The 10788-nt window shown below is 55.4% G+C and overlaps 1 protein-coding gene across 2 annotated transcripts in view; it reads right to left on the reverse strand.

Annotated features, from left to right (window-relative positions):
* ITGA3 (integrin subunit alpha 3) overlaps positions 1–10788 on the reverse strand; it is a 30745-nt gene that overhangs the window by 13385 nt on the left and 6572 nt on the right. For both annotated transcript variants that reach the window (XM_043585596.1, XM_043585597.1), the window contains exons 2-12: positions 9497–9624; positions 9095–9174; positions 7305–7554; positions 5342–5428; positions 4744–4951; positions 4090–4286; positions 1846–1934; positions 1582–1718; positions 1324–1410; positions 275–342; positions 65–201 (exon numbers count right to left, since the gene is read on the reverse strand). In XM_043585596.1, coding sequence (XP_043441531.1) covers positions 65–201; positions 275–342; positions 1324–1410; positions 1582–1718; positions 1846–1934; positions 4090–4286; positions 4744–4951; positions 5342–5428; positions 7305–7554; positions 9095–9174; positions 9497–9624 — 1468 coding nt within the window. The remainder of the gene's footprint in view (positions 1–64; positions 202–274; positions 343–1323; positions 1411–1581; positions 1719–1845; positions 1935–4089; positions 4287–4743; positions 4952–5341; positions 5429–7304; positions 7555–9094; positions 9175–9496; positions 9625–10788) is intronic.

A 10788-nucleotide genomic window follows, 5' to 3' on the forward strand; every position in this document is an offset into this window, starting at 1 on the left:
TGGGACTCTAGCCACCTCCTGCAGAGATCCTGGATCAGTGTCCCACCCCTCGCCCCTCCCTCACCATCAGGAGCAGTTCCAGCTTCTGGCAACGCATGTCTGGCATGGAGAAGAAGCCATGGAAGACCGCTGACTGGCTGCGTGCAAAGCGAAGCCTAGGCGGCCGGCGGTCCCGGTCGGCCTCCAGGGTGTAGGCCAGGGCTGGAGGTGGATGGGGTGGTTAGCAAGCGGCCAGGTGACCACGCTCCTCCCCGCCCCGCACCCCCACACTCACTGATGTTTCTCCTGTAGTTGGGGTTCCCGGCACTCTGGTTGTAAGCAAAGCACAGCTCCACCTGCACGCTGTTGGGAGGCGGGAGACACATAGGAGGGCCTGCTCACAGCGGGACCCAGTTATCCAGGCCCTGGCTCTCACCCCTGTACTGGGCAAGGGGAAACCAGGGCCCTTAGAAGGAAAGGCAGGGACAAAACTGGGGAGTCCACACAGCTGGTTTGCGGTGTCCCTGGTTTCTTCCCTCCCCACTCCCATTAAAGCCATAGAACACAGGGTTAGAGGTCACCAGTTGGGAAACTGAGGCCCTGAGAGCAGAAAGAGTTGTCTGAAGTCACCCGTTGGTTGGTGCCCTGCCCAGTCTTGTATAGGACCTGCTGTCCAGATCTCTTTCTCCCACTCACCCCTGCTCTGTGGCCCTTTGCCTTCTGATCCAGGCCTCATTCACGCACAGACCCCGGGGGTCATCACCATTGTTATTACTGTCACCATCTTAGCAACTAACACGTTCTGAGCACGTAGGGTGTACAAGGTGCCGTGTGAAGGGCTTTGTGTACGTTATCTCATTGAATTATCACAACAATCCTGCAAGTTGGTTATTATTGTTAACTTTGTTTTATAGGCAACGACTCTGAGGCTCAGGGGGATTAACAGTTTGCCCAAGGTGGCTCTCTGTCCTGTCCCCCTAAGTGTCTCCCTCTCCCCTCCTCCTCTAGGAACCCACTCCCCAGAGCCCACCCCTGTATACCACTGCAGTGGGCATAGCTGGGATTTATTCAAACACTGCAGTCCAGAGCTCCCACTCCAAACCCATGCTCGACTACCTCCCCCCCCCCCGCCCCGACCAAAGTGGGTAATTTGCCTATTACCTCCTGCAAAGAAGTCGGCTTTTTAATGAGGTTGGACAGGAGGGGCAATGCTAACCCCAAGAACCAACCCTCTAACGGTGGGATATCAGGAGTTGCCAGGGGAGGGGTTTGGGAGCCAGAGTCCTTCCTGGCGTGCTCATATATAGAGAAGTGGGTGGACAGAGCAGGGGCCGAGAGTCTTACCAGGAGGTAGCTGTGCAGAGCGCAGGGTCCAGCACGGATGGCCTGGCTACCAAGGTCTTGTGGAGGATGTTGATGACCGGTCGCGCCCTGCAGGGAAAACACACAGACACCAGTGCCTCCTGCCTGCCCCCTGTCAGGCCAGGCCTGGGGCTCACGCTTGCATGGACCCGGTGCCCAGAGATGGTGGACAGAGGTGGGGCTCCACGCAGACAGGGCTGGAGGAGAGAAAGGCCCCCATCTACCATTGCCCTGGCTTACCGCAGCAGCACAACGTGGTCTGACAGGCTCCCCACTAGGAGGTCCGGGTAGAAGTTCTCATCCACGTCCATCCGTCCACTCAGTGAGTAGCCAAAGGTGGCCAAGCCAGGCAGTCCCAGCTCCTCCCCAGGGATCACCTGGGGGCAGGGGGAAGCGGTGGGGACAGGCTCAGGGTGAGCTCTGGGGAGTGGGGCAGAGGGGGAAGAGGGAGAAGGTGTCTGCGGGGAAGGAAGGCAAGCCCCCTTTGTCCCTGTCCATCCATACCTGCTGCGGCTCTCTGAGGAGCCCCCCGGAGCTGCTGTGATAGATGTACACTTTGCCCAAGCCCTCGAATGGGGCTCCCACAGCAACGTCTGGGGAAGAGAGGCAGGACGGTTGACTCTGGGTACCGTGGGCCCCCTGTCCCTCCAGCCTTGCGCTCCAAGGCCACAGGGGCCAGCATGAAACTGACCTCACCCTGCCAGGCGGTGCTTCAGAACATCAGGGAACAGAGCTCGATGGCTGGGGATTAAAACCGCGACCATCATGAGCCCAGGTGCTTCCTTTTAAAGTAGGTCTAGGAGAGCCAAATGACTTACCTAAAAGCCATACCGCAAGTTAACGCCAACGGGCAGGCCTAAACTCCAGATTCCTGGCCTAGTGTTTGTTTTTCCTTGTTATAGTACTTTCCATCTCCTCTGCCAGCCTCCCCTTCAGATACCCGGTTCTTCTAATCGCATTTACCAGCAGGGCCACAAAAAGAAGGGTTCCCCATTGGTGACTTTGCCACGTAGTTATCAAGCACTGACCTCATTTAATCCTGACAAGAGTCCTAGGGGGGTAGGTACTCCCATCCCATCTCACAGGTGAGGAAGCAGACTCAGAAAACCCCGAATCACACAACTAATGAGTAGAAAAGAGGACAGTTTGAGTCCCTGTCTGTCTACCACTGGGGGCTGGAATTTTAATCACACGATAACTTTTCTTGTTAAGATTCGTTAGACTTTAGACTTTTAAAATTCTAACCAGTATTGGGGCGCCTGGGTGGCTCAGGCAGTTGAGCGACCGACTTTGGCTTAGGTCATGATCTCACGGTTTGTGAGTTCCAGCCCCGCGTCAGGCTCTGTGCTGATGGCTCAGAGTCTGGAGCCTGCTTCTGATGCTGTGTCTCCCTCTCTCTCTGCCCCTCCCCCACTCATGCTCTGTCTCTGCCCCTCCCCCACTCATGCTCTGTCTCTCTCTATCTCAGAAATGAATAAACATTAAAAAAATTTTTTTTTAATTCTAACCGGTATTTCCACAAATAAGCCCCGAATGTTTTATGATCTTCTTAAATTTTACTACACTCTTTCTAGTTTGCCGTTTTTGATTTGACAAGGCCTAGGTAACCAGAAAGCGAAGCTTGTTAGAAAAGTATGTAAAGGAAAAGTAAGTAGGTCCTGAGTAGAAACCAGACAACTCTTCTATCAGTAAATGCTTAGGCTTTGCTAACCGAACTTTCTAGCACCTATTTTGGCTCTTTAGAGGCTCCTCTGCCTTCCTTTCAGTTCTCAGGTATGTTCTGGGAAATCAAGGTTGTCAGAAAAAGTGGTTTCCAGATAAGCTGGATGCTCTCATGGCAACCAGGCTCTTCCTTAATCTGTCCCCTTTCCTTGACACCCCAGGTCTAATTGGTCCCCAAGCCCTGTAGAGCACTGGACACCCTCTATATCTGGGCTCCCATTTTGTCCCAGCCCTTAACACCCCACATTTGATATAATACGTTCTTGGGGCACTTGGGTGGCTCAGTCGGCTAAACATCTGACTTTCGCTCAGGTCATGATCTCACGGTTTGTGGGTTCGAGCCCCGCGTCAAGCTCTGTGCTGACAGCTCAGAGCCTGGAGCCTGCTTCGGATTCTGTGTCTCCTTCTCCCTCTGCCCCCCCCCCCCCGCCCAACCCCTTGCACTCTGTCTCTCTGTCTCTCTCTCAAACATAAACATCAAAAATATTTTAAAAAAAGAATACATTCTTGATCTTAATACCCCAGCCTTGCTCTCCCCCAATCATTCCATATCACCCTCCAGAATCATCTTTCAAGGTACCAAGCTATCAGATCACATCCCTGCCCCAAAACCTTCTCTGGACACCCCTCCGCCATTACCCACACGTAAAGCCCCAGTTCCTCCGCCCGGCTTTCACAGCGTCTACCCTGTCTCCACAAGGCCATTCCGGTCTCATCTCTGACGTGAACACCCCACATCCGCTCAATTTGGGCAGATGAGGGCAAGTACCCCATGCTCATGTTCTGCCCCTTCTGTTCCCCTCCAGTGTGCACACTCAGCCCAGACTCCGATGCCCAGTGGTACATCCACTCCTCCAGGAGGTCCACCGAGCTTGCCTCTGGTGGCTCCCTCCGCACGACCTCTCTCTATGACTGCTGTGAGCTCCCTGGCCCTGGGCCCCAGTCTCCTCTTCAGGCCCTGCCAAGGCTGGTATGCGGCTGGCACTCAGTCAGTGGGTGTGCTGGGGCAGGAGTGCTGGCTCATACCCTGGAATCCATCCTGGTTGATGTCACCAATGCTGGCCACAGAGAAGCCAAAGGCAGAGCGACTGGGGCCGTGAAGAAGGAGGGAGGGGTGGGCAGGGAAGGAGGTGCCTGCCTGGTTCATGAAGACATAGACGGCACCCCCCACCTCTTCTTTCCGCTCAAAGTAGTACGGGGCGCCCACCAGGAGGTCCTGCCACCTGCACAGGAGAGAAGGAGGGGAAATGGGAGTGTGGGGTCAGCCTCCAATATACAACAGAACTCTTGTTTAGCAGGTACAATTGTGCCAGAACACACGGCTATATAAATGGCATTTCTGGTCACGCGAAGGACATGGGAAGGCCAACATGACCCTTTAAGAGGAACCGTGTGTCCTGGAGAAGCCATGGAGCCGCAGATCACACCCAAACAACCCACATCCACTAGAACCATAAACTGACAAACGGAGACGCAGGTGTCGTGCAATTGACATGTAAATACCCGGAATCGCCTAGTGTCTAATTGCCAATCAACGCGCAAATTTGACTTGCAAATCCCCGTAAACAGCATGCAAACAAATGAACAACCACAACCCTCCATTTCTCTGCCCTGCGGCTTGCACAAGCCTGCCCCCCTCCCCATTCCCCCTGGCCCCCGAGAATGTCCCTGGATTCTCACCCATCATTGTTCAGGTCTGCCAGGGCAATGGCGCTCCCAAAATAGGCGCCCACCTGCGTGCCCTCCAGCACCTGCCTCCGCCGTAGGTCTCCGCCTGCCTCCTGGCTCAGCAAGAAGACAGCGCCCATATGTCGGTGCCGTGGGGCACCCGTCACAATCGTGATGTCCGTGGGGTGCAGGATGGCGCTGCCCACCTGTACTGTGTACCCTGGGACGAGGGCAGGGTGGTCAATCAGGGCTCAGTACACTTTGTCCCCTTCCACTCTGGACCCAGCCCCCCCAAATCCCCCAAATATCTTCTATTCCTCTATCCCAAGTTGGGAAAGAAAGTGGACCGTGGACGCCCAGCCTCCAATCCCGCCCGCACACTGGACTGTGACTTCCGTGAAGGTAGAGACCTTGCATCTCGGGTGCTCAGAACAGGCCCGGCATATAGGCGGTGCTCAACGGGCGTGTGCCAGTTGAACTCAATGGCCCTCCTCACACCTGCACCGTGGCCTCGCTGTCGTACCCGGCACTGAAGGTGAGAGGCCAGCAGGCTAGGAACTGAGCCCCCTTCTTCCTCTACCACCCAATGAGCCACCACAGCAGGACTCACCAATATAGAGGTTTCCTTGGTCCTCTGGCTCCTTGTAACTATATTCGGATAAATCCCAGTCCTTCCGCTGAATCATGTAGCTGTTTCCTTCACAAGGATTTCCGGGAGGGGGAGGAGAGGAGTTTAGATCACCACTGTCTTCATCCTCCCTATCGAGGTCCCCCTGCCACCCCTACCCCAATAAGGACAATAATAACCCCTTCTATTTGTGAGCACTTTGCCATTGGCAAAACCCGTCCCCTTTATTTTAATAATTCTGTGAAGGAGAATGATGATGCCTGTTTTACAGATGAGAAAAACAAGGCTCAGGGATGAGAAGCAGTTGCAAGAGACACGGCTAGAATCTGGTCATCCAGGCTCCTGGATACTAGATGACTCTTCCCTCACTCTAGACCCCGAGGCCAGACGCCAGGCTATTATCTCCTGGTTCTGCCCCCAAACTCAGGCTGCCTACCTGTCCCCTGCTCCATGGGTCTGCTGCTGGAGAGTAGCCACTGCCCTGCTGAGGTTCTGAAGGACCAGGGGGCAGGGGAGGCAGGACCAGAGGACTGAGCAGAGGCCTCAGTCTCAGGTGAGTCGAGCTACAACCATGCCCTGGGCTACCTGTTGGTCAAGAGGAAGGCCTCTCTCTGCCGGCTGATTCTACAATAACGATGCAGTAAGGACAGAAGGCTCACTGTGGCTACAACACGTGTGGTGGACACAGGTAGACGTGGAAGGGACGGGAGCCCTCAGACACCTGAGCGGCAGCGTGGGGCACAGCAGTTACAAGCTCGGCTCTTGGTACAAAGAAATACTCTACAGGCCCCCAAAAGATTGCCCTATAGGTACCAATGCGAAAAAATGCCCATAGCTTATTGATAAGTGGAAAAGAGAAAGTAGCAGAATAGCACGTTTAGTTGTGATTCTGTTTGCATGTGTGTTTTAAAAAGATATCTTAGGGGCGCCTGGGTGGCTCAGTCGGTTAAGCGGCTGACTTCGGCTCAGGTCATGATCTTGCGGTCCGTGAGTTCGAGCCCCGCGTCGGGCTCTGTGCTGACCGCTCAGAGCCTGGAGCCTGTTTCCGATTCTGTGTCTCCCTCTCTCTCTGCCCCTCCCCCATTCATGCTCTGTCTCTCTCTGTCTCAAAAATAAATAAACGTTAAAAAAAAAAGTTAAAAAAAAAAAGATATCTTTAAAAAGACATCTGGATATCCTGGGGGCGCCTGGGTGGCTCAGGCGGTTAAGCATCCGACTCTTGGTTGTGGCTGTTTGGGCTCAGGTCATGATCCCACGGTTGTGAGATCGAGCCCCACGTCGGGCTCTGTGCTGTCAGGCGGATTCTTGGGATTCTCTCTCTCTCTCCTGTGTCTCTGTCCCTCCCCCTGTTCACACGCGCACGCGCAGTCTCTCAAAATAAATAAATAAACATTAAAAAATTAAAAAAAAGAGAGAGAGATCTATATATCCTAAAATAAATCGGCGGTTCCGTGAGACACTTAGTAATCTGCACAGGGAAACAGGACGAGGGAAGTGGGTGGGAGAGGAGGGGCACTTAAACTGTTTTGTTTTACCAAATCCTTCTGCCCCAGTCAGCAGTCGTACCAGGAGCGTGTTTTATGGTTTTAATAAGGTTTCAAATTCTTGAAGTGGAGTCAGATGGACCCGCGCTCCAGTCCAGGTTTCGTAACTTACTGTTGGCCTTGGGCAATTTACTTTACTTCTCGGAGGCTCAGCTTTCCATGAAATGGGTATAATGATACCTGCCTCATGAGAGTATTTTAGGATTGCTTAACATAATACGTGTAAAGCCTCTGGCACATAGTAGGCGCTTTAAAATAGTAGAGGTGCTGGCGATTGCCGATATGGGCAGAGAGATCTCTTCTGCCCTCTGGTGGGGAGGGTCTGGGCTGGCTGTCCCGGGTGGGGGTGGGGGGGCTGGCTGGGAGTGGGTGCTCCTCCTCCCGTCCCCCTTGGTCCCCACCTTTCCAGTTATAGGCACCCGGAGCGCCGAAGTACACAGTGTTCTGGGTGAAGCCACCGCTGGTGCCCAGCTGGCACATGCCCGTCTCCAGGTAGTCCGTGTTGCTGTTACACATCTCATTGTGGTACGTCTGCCAGTCATCAGTGGGGTCCAGCTGGAGGTCATTGCCCCGCACATAGCACTTGCCCACCATGCGTCGCTGGTCCTCGGACCCTGACCACAGCACCTGGGTGTAGCGGTGGGCACAGACCTGGGGACACCCCCCCCCCACAACACACACAGCCTGAGCCCGTAGCAGGGACCGAAGACCCGCTGTCTCCTTGGCCCTGTGCACCTCTGGCTTTGCTAGGGAGGACTTGGAAGAGGTGTCCTGGCTTGTTTTTCTTCCCACAGTGACACCTGGACCTGCGTCTCCTTTCCGGGATTTGGAAATCTGCTCTGAAGGTTGGGAACACGTTTTGGAAGGCCGGGAGGTCCTGGGCGGGAGAGTGGCTTACAGATCTTGGCAAAAGGAAAAGGGGAAAGGATGAGGGGATGTGGGATCCAAGCTCTCGGGTCCCAGACAGAAGCAGAGAATACTCCAACCAAGGCTGTCAGGCTCCTGCGTCTGAGCTCCGCAGTACTGGGCTAGACTGCTCTGCCCCTGTCATACCCCCTCCCAGCACACTACAGGGGCTCGACAAAGAGTTGTGGGGCAAATCGATGAGAACAAGGTGTTTGTAAAACAGCCAGGGGTCAGGTGAAATCCAGAACTAGGCCTGGGTCTCGTGTACTTGCTTTCTGTGTCTCCTTCCAGCCATGGGCCTGAGTCACTGCTAAGCCTCCGGTGCCAGCAAACTGCGCGGCACACAGTAGGTGCTCACGAAACATTTGTGGCATGAACAGACGGGTCAGCGGACAATTGTCGAAGGGCCCAGGATCTAGGACTGCCTTAAATGGAATCCTAGACCACACCATCCATAACACGGTTCTAAAACGGCGTCTCAGTTTTAAGCTCCGACATTTGATGCAAACCCAGAGTTTAAAACAGTGTTCAAAGGTCATGGAAATTGCAACAGGGATGACTATGGGGGTGGCGATTGATTGGAAGGGGACATGGCTCTCCGGAGTGATGTAAATATTTCTTTAATGGGTATCTGTTGACACAGGTGTTTAATGTGTCAAAACTCACTAAAAGGTAAAATCTGTACATTTCGCTGTCTGTAAATTTCACATCAATTTTTATGAAAAAAAGAACGGTCTATCTGGGATTCAGAAATTGAGACCCCCCCCCCCCCAGGGGCCGACACTGAAGAATGCAGCCAGGAATTGGCAAGTGACAGCAGGGAGTGGCCCCCAAACCCCAGCCGGGTGAGCTGGGGTCAGCAGGGCTATGCCTCTTCCGCCATCAGCCTGTCAGGAAGGAGCGGGCCCAGGCCGCACTGCCCCAGGCCTTCTCTGCCCTTTCCTCCTCACAGTTCCCTCAGCTCGTTCCCACGAAGGGTGAGCACCCCGGGGGGAGGGGTGGCGGTGGGGATGGGGGGAGAGGAAGTGGGTGATTCAGACAGGACCCAAGCCATGCCAGGCCCTAGGCGCATGCCAGCACCCCTCCCCCCACCCCACTGCCACATAAGAGTAGGATCGAAGGGCCACTCAGGCCCCTGGAGACATACAGGCATAGAAATGGACATCTGCAAGGTCCCAGCTCAGTTACCCAAGACCCCTCCCCTGCCCTCTGCTTCCCTCCCCAGCTGCTGGGAAATGAAGGAGAGGGCTGGGGTGGGGGGAGCTGACAGTGAGTACCCACTTACCAGGACTCTGCCCGCAGGGCCCTGGCTGGCCACAGTCACCCCGAGCCACATGTCCTCAATAATGTGATGATCGGGGTCACCTGTCGGCATGGGAGGGATCATGAGCCGGGGCACTCATCCTCCCTGTGCCTGGAGCCTCTGAGGGCCGGGGTTGGTCTTTCTGGACCTCTACTCCTGCAGACAGCATCCCCCCCCTGCCCCTCCCCCAGCCCGCCATTAATCTCAGCTCCACAAATCCCATGTGGTCCCCCTCTCCTCTAAGAGCTCCCTCCTCCCAGCTGGACAAGAAGGGACTAGAAACTGCCCAGGTAAGCCTGATAGCTCCTCCAGATCATTCTCTCTGTGCTACCCCCCTCCACCAGACCCCTGACCCAGCGCTGATCCCCAGCGCCTTCCCCTCACTTTTCTCAGAGATGTTCATCCGCACACAGTCATTCTTGTAGGCAGTGAGCGGGCACAGGTACACAGCACCGGTCCGGTTGGTATAGCCATCAGGCACGGCGAGGTCCCGGGGAGCACCAGCCAGGAGCCTGGGGGGCAAGGAGGTTGGTGAACCCGAGCTCAGACTCCCCAAGGCCTGCTTCAAACAACTCCCTGTTCACCATGTTTCCAGAGCATCTGCTGGGTCCCAGGTGCCAGGCTGTGTGCCAGGATCTGGGGTCAGGAGATGAATGGATGCTGGCCCCCGCCCTCCAGGAGTGGCCAGTGCAGGGGAGGCCGGCAAGAAAACAGACATCTGAAGTAAGTGCCTCAGGAGACGAAAGCGGGGAGCAAATCTGCCCAGATCCAGTGTGGGGCGCAGTCAGGGAGGCACACAGAAGGGGGAGCCCGGCCTGTGCTGATGACGATGAGGAGTCACCAGGAAGAAAGGGAGGGAGGGCAGGCACTTCAGGCAAAGGTGTGACATGTGCAAAGGCCAGGAAGTATGAGCAAGCAGGGTGACTCAGGATCCGCAAGGCCCCTAGTACAGCGGGGGGCAGGGGGCGGGGTGGGGCCACACAGGAGGGCAGGGTGGAAAGGGCAGCCACAGAAGGATTTTTCTAAACAAGGGAGTGACAGGAGCAGATCTGGGTTTGGGGAGGAATGTTTGGCATCTGAGTGACACGGTCGGATCTGGCTTCTGGAAGGAATTCTTTGGCTTCTGAGGCGAAGGTAGACCAGAAGAAAGTCTGAAGGAATCCTGGCACAGGTCAACTTCCGGGGGGCCTGAGGGGAAACCGTGTGAGGGGTGGGGTGGGCTGCTGGAGGCCTGGGTCCTTCCCCTCTAAAGTATACGAGGACTTCGGTCCAGGGGCTGGCAACAAAGAATAGGAGGTAACGAGTGAATGCAGCGAGTGTCCCCTAAACCACAGCCAGATGAGCCGAGGTCAGCAGGGCCCTGAAGTGGCTTGGGTGATACTTACTCTCCCCCCACACGGCACCACCACCACCTTGAGACAGGCATACAAGGTGCAGGGGGCTGGGTAGCTGACACTTTGGACAATGGGGCCGCAGGGCAGAGTTCTTGGCAGTGGGCACCAGCATGGGGATGGGCGAGGACAATCACGTTGCCCCCAGCCTGCCTAGAACCCGTCTTTGGGGATGCTAACCGCAAGTTCCTCCAAGGGTGCTTAGGGCCCTGGCCACCCATCCCGTCCCAGAGAGGTGGCTATTGGAGAGGAAGGCAGATCAGCCTGGAAGCAGGATCTCAGAAG

Source organism: Prionailurus bengalensis, chromosome E1 (assembly GCF_016509475.1).
Source record: "Prionailurus bengalensis isolate Pbe53 chromosome E1, Fcat_Pben_1.1_paternal_pri, whole genome shotgun sequence".
NCBI classification, from domain to species: Eukaryota; Metazoa; Chordata; class Mammalia; order Carnivora; family Felidae; genus Prionailurus; species Prionailurus bengalensis.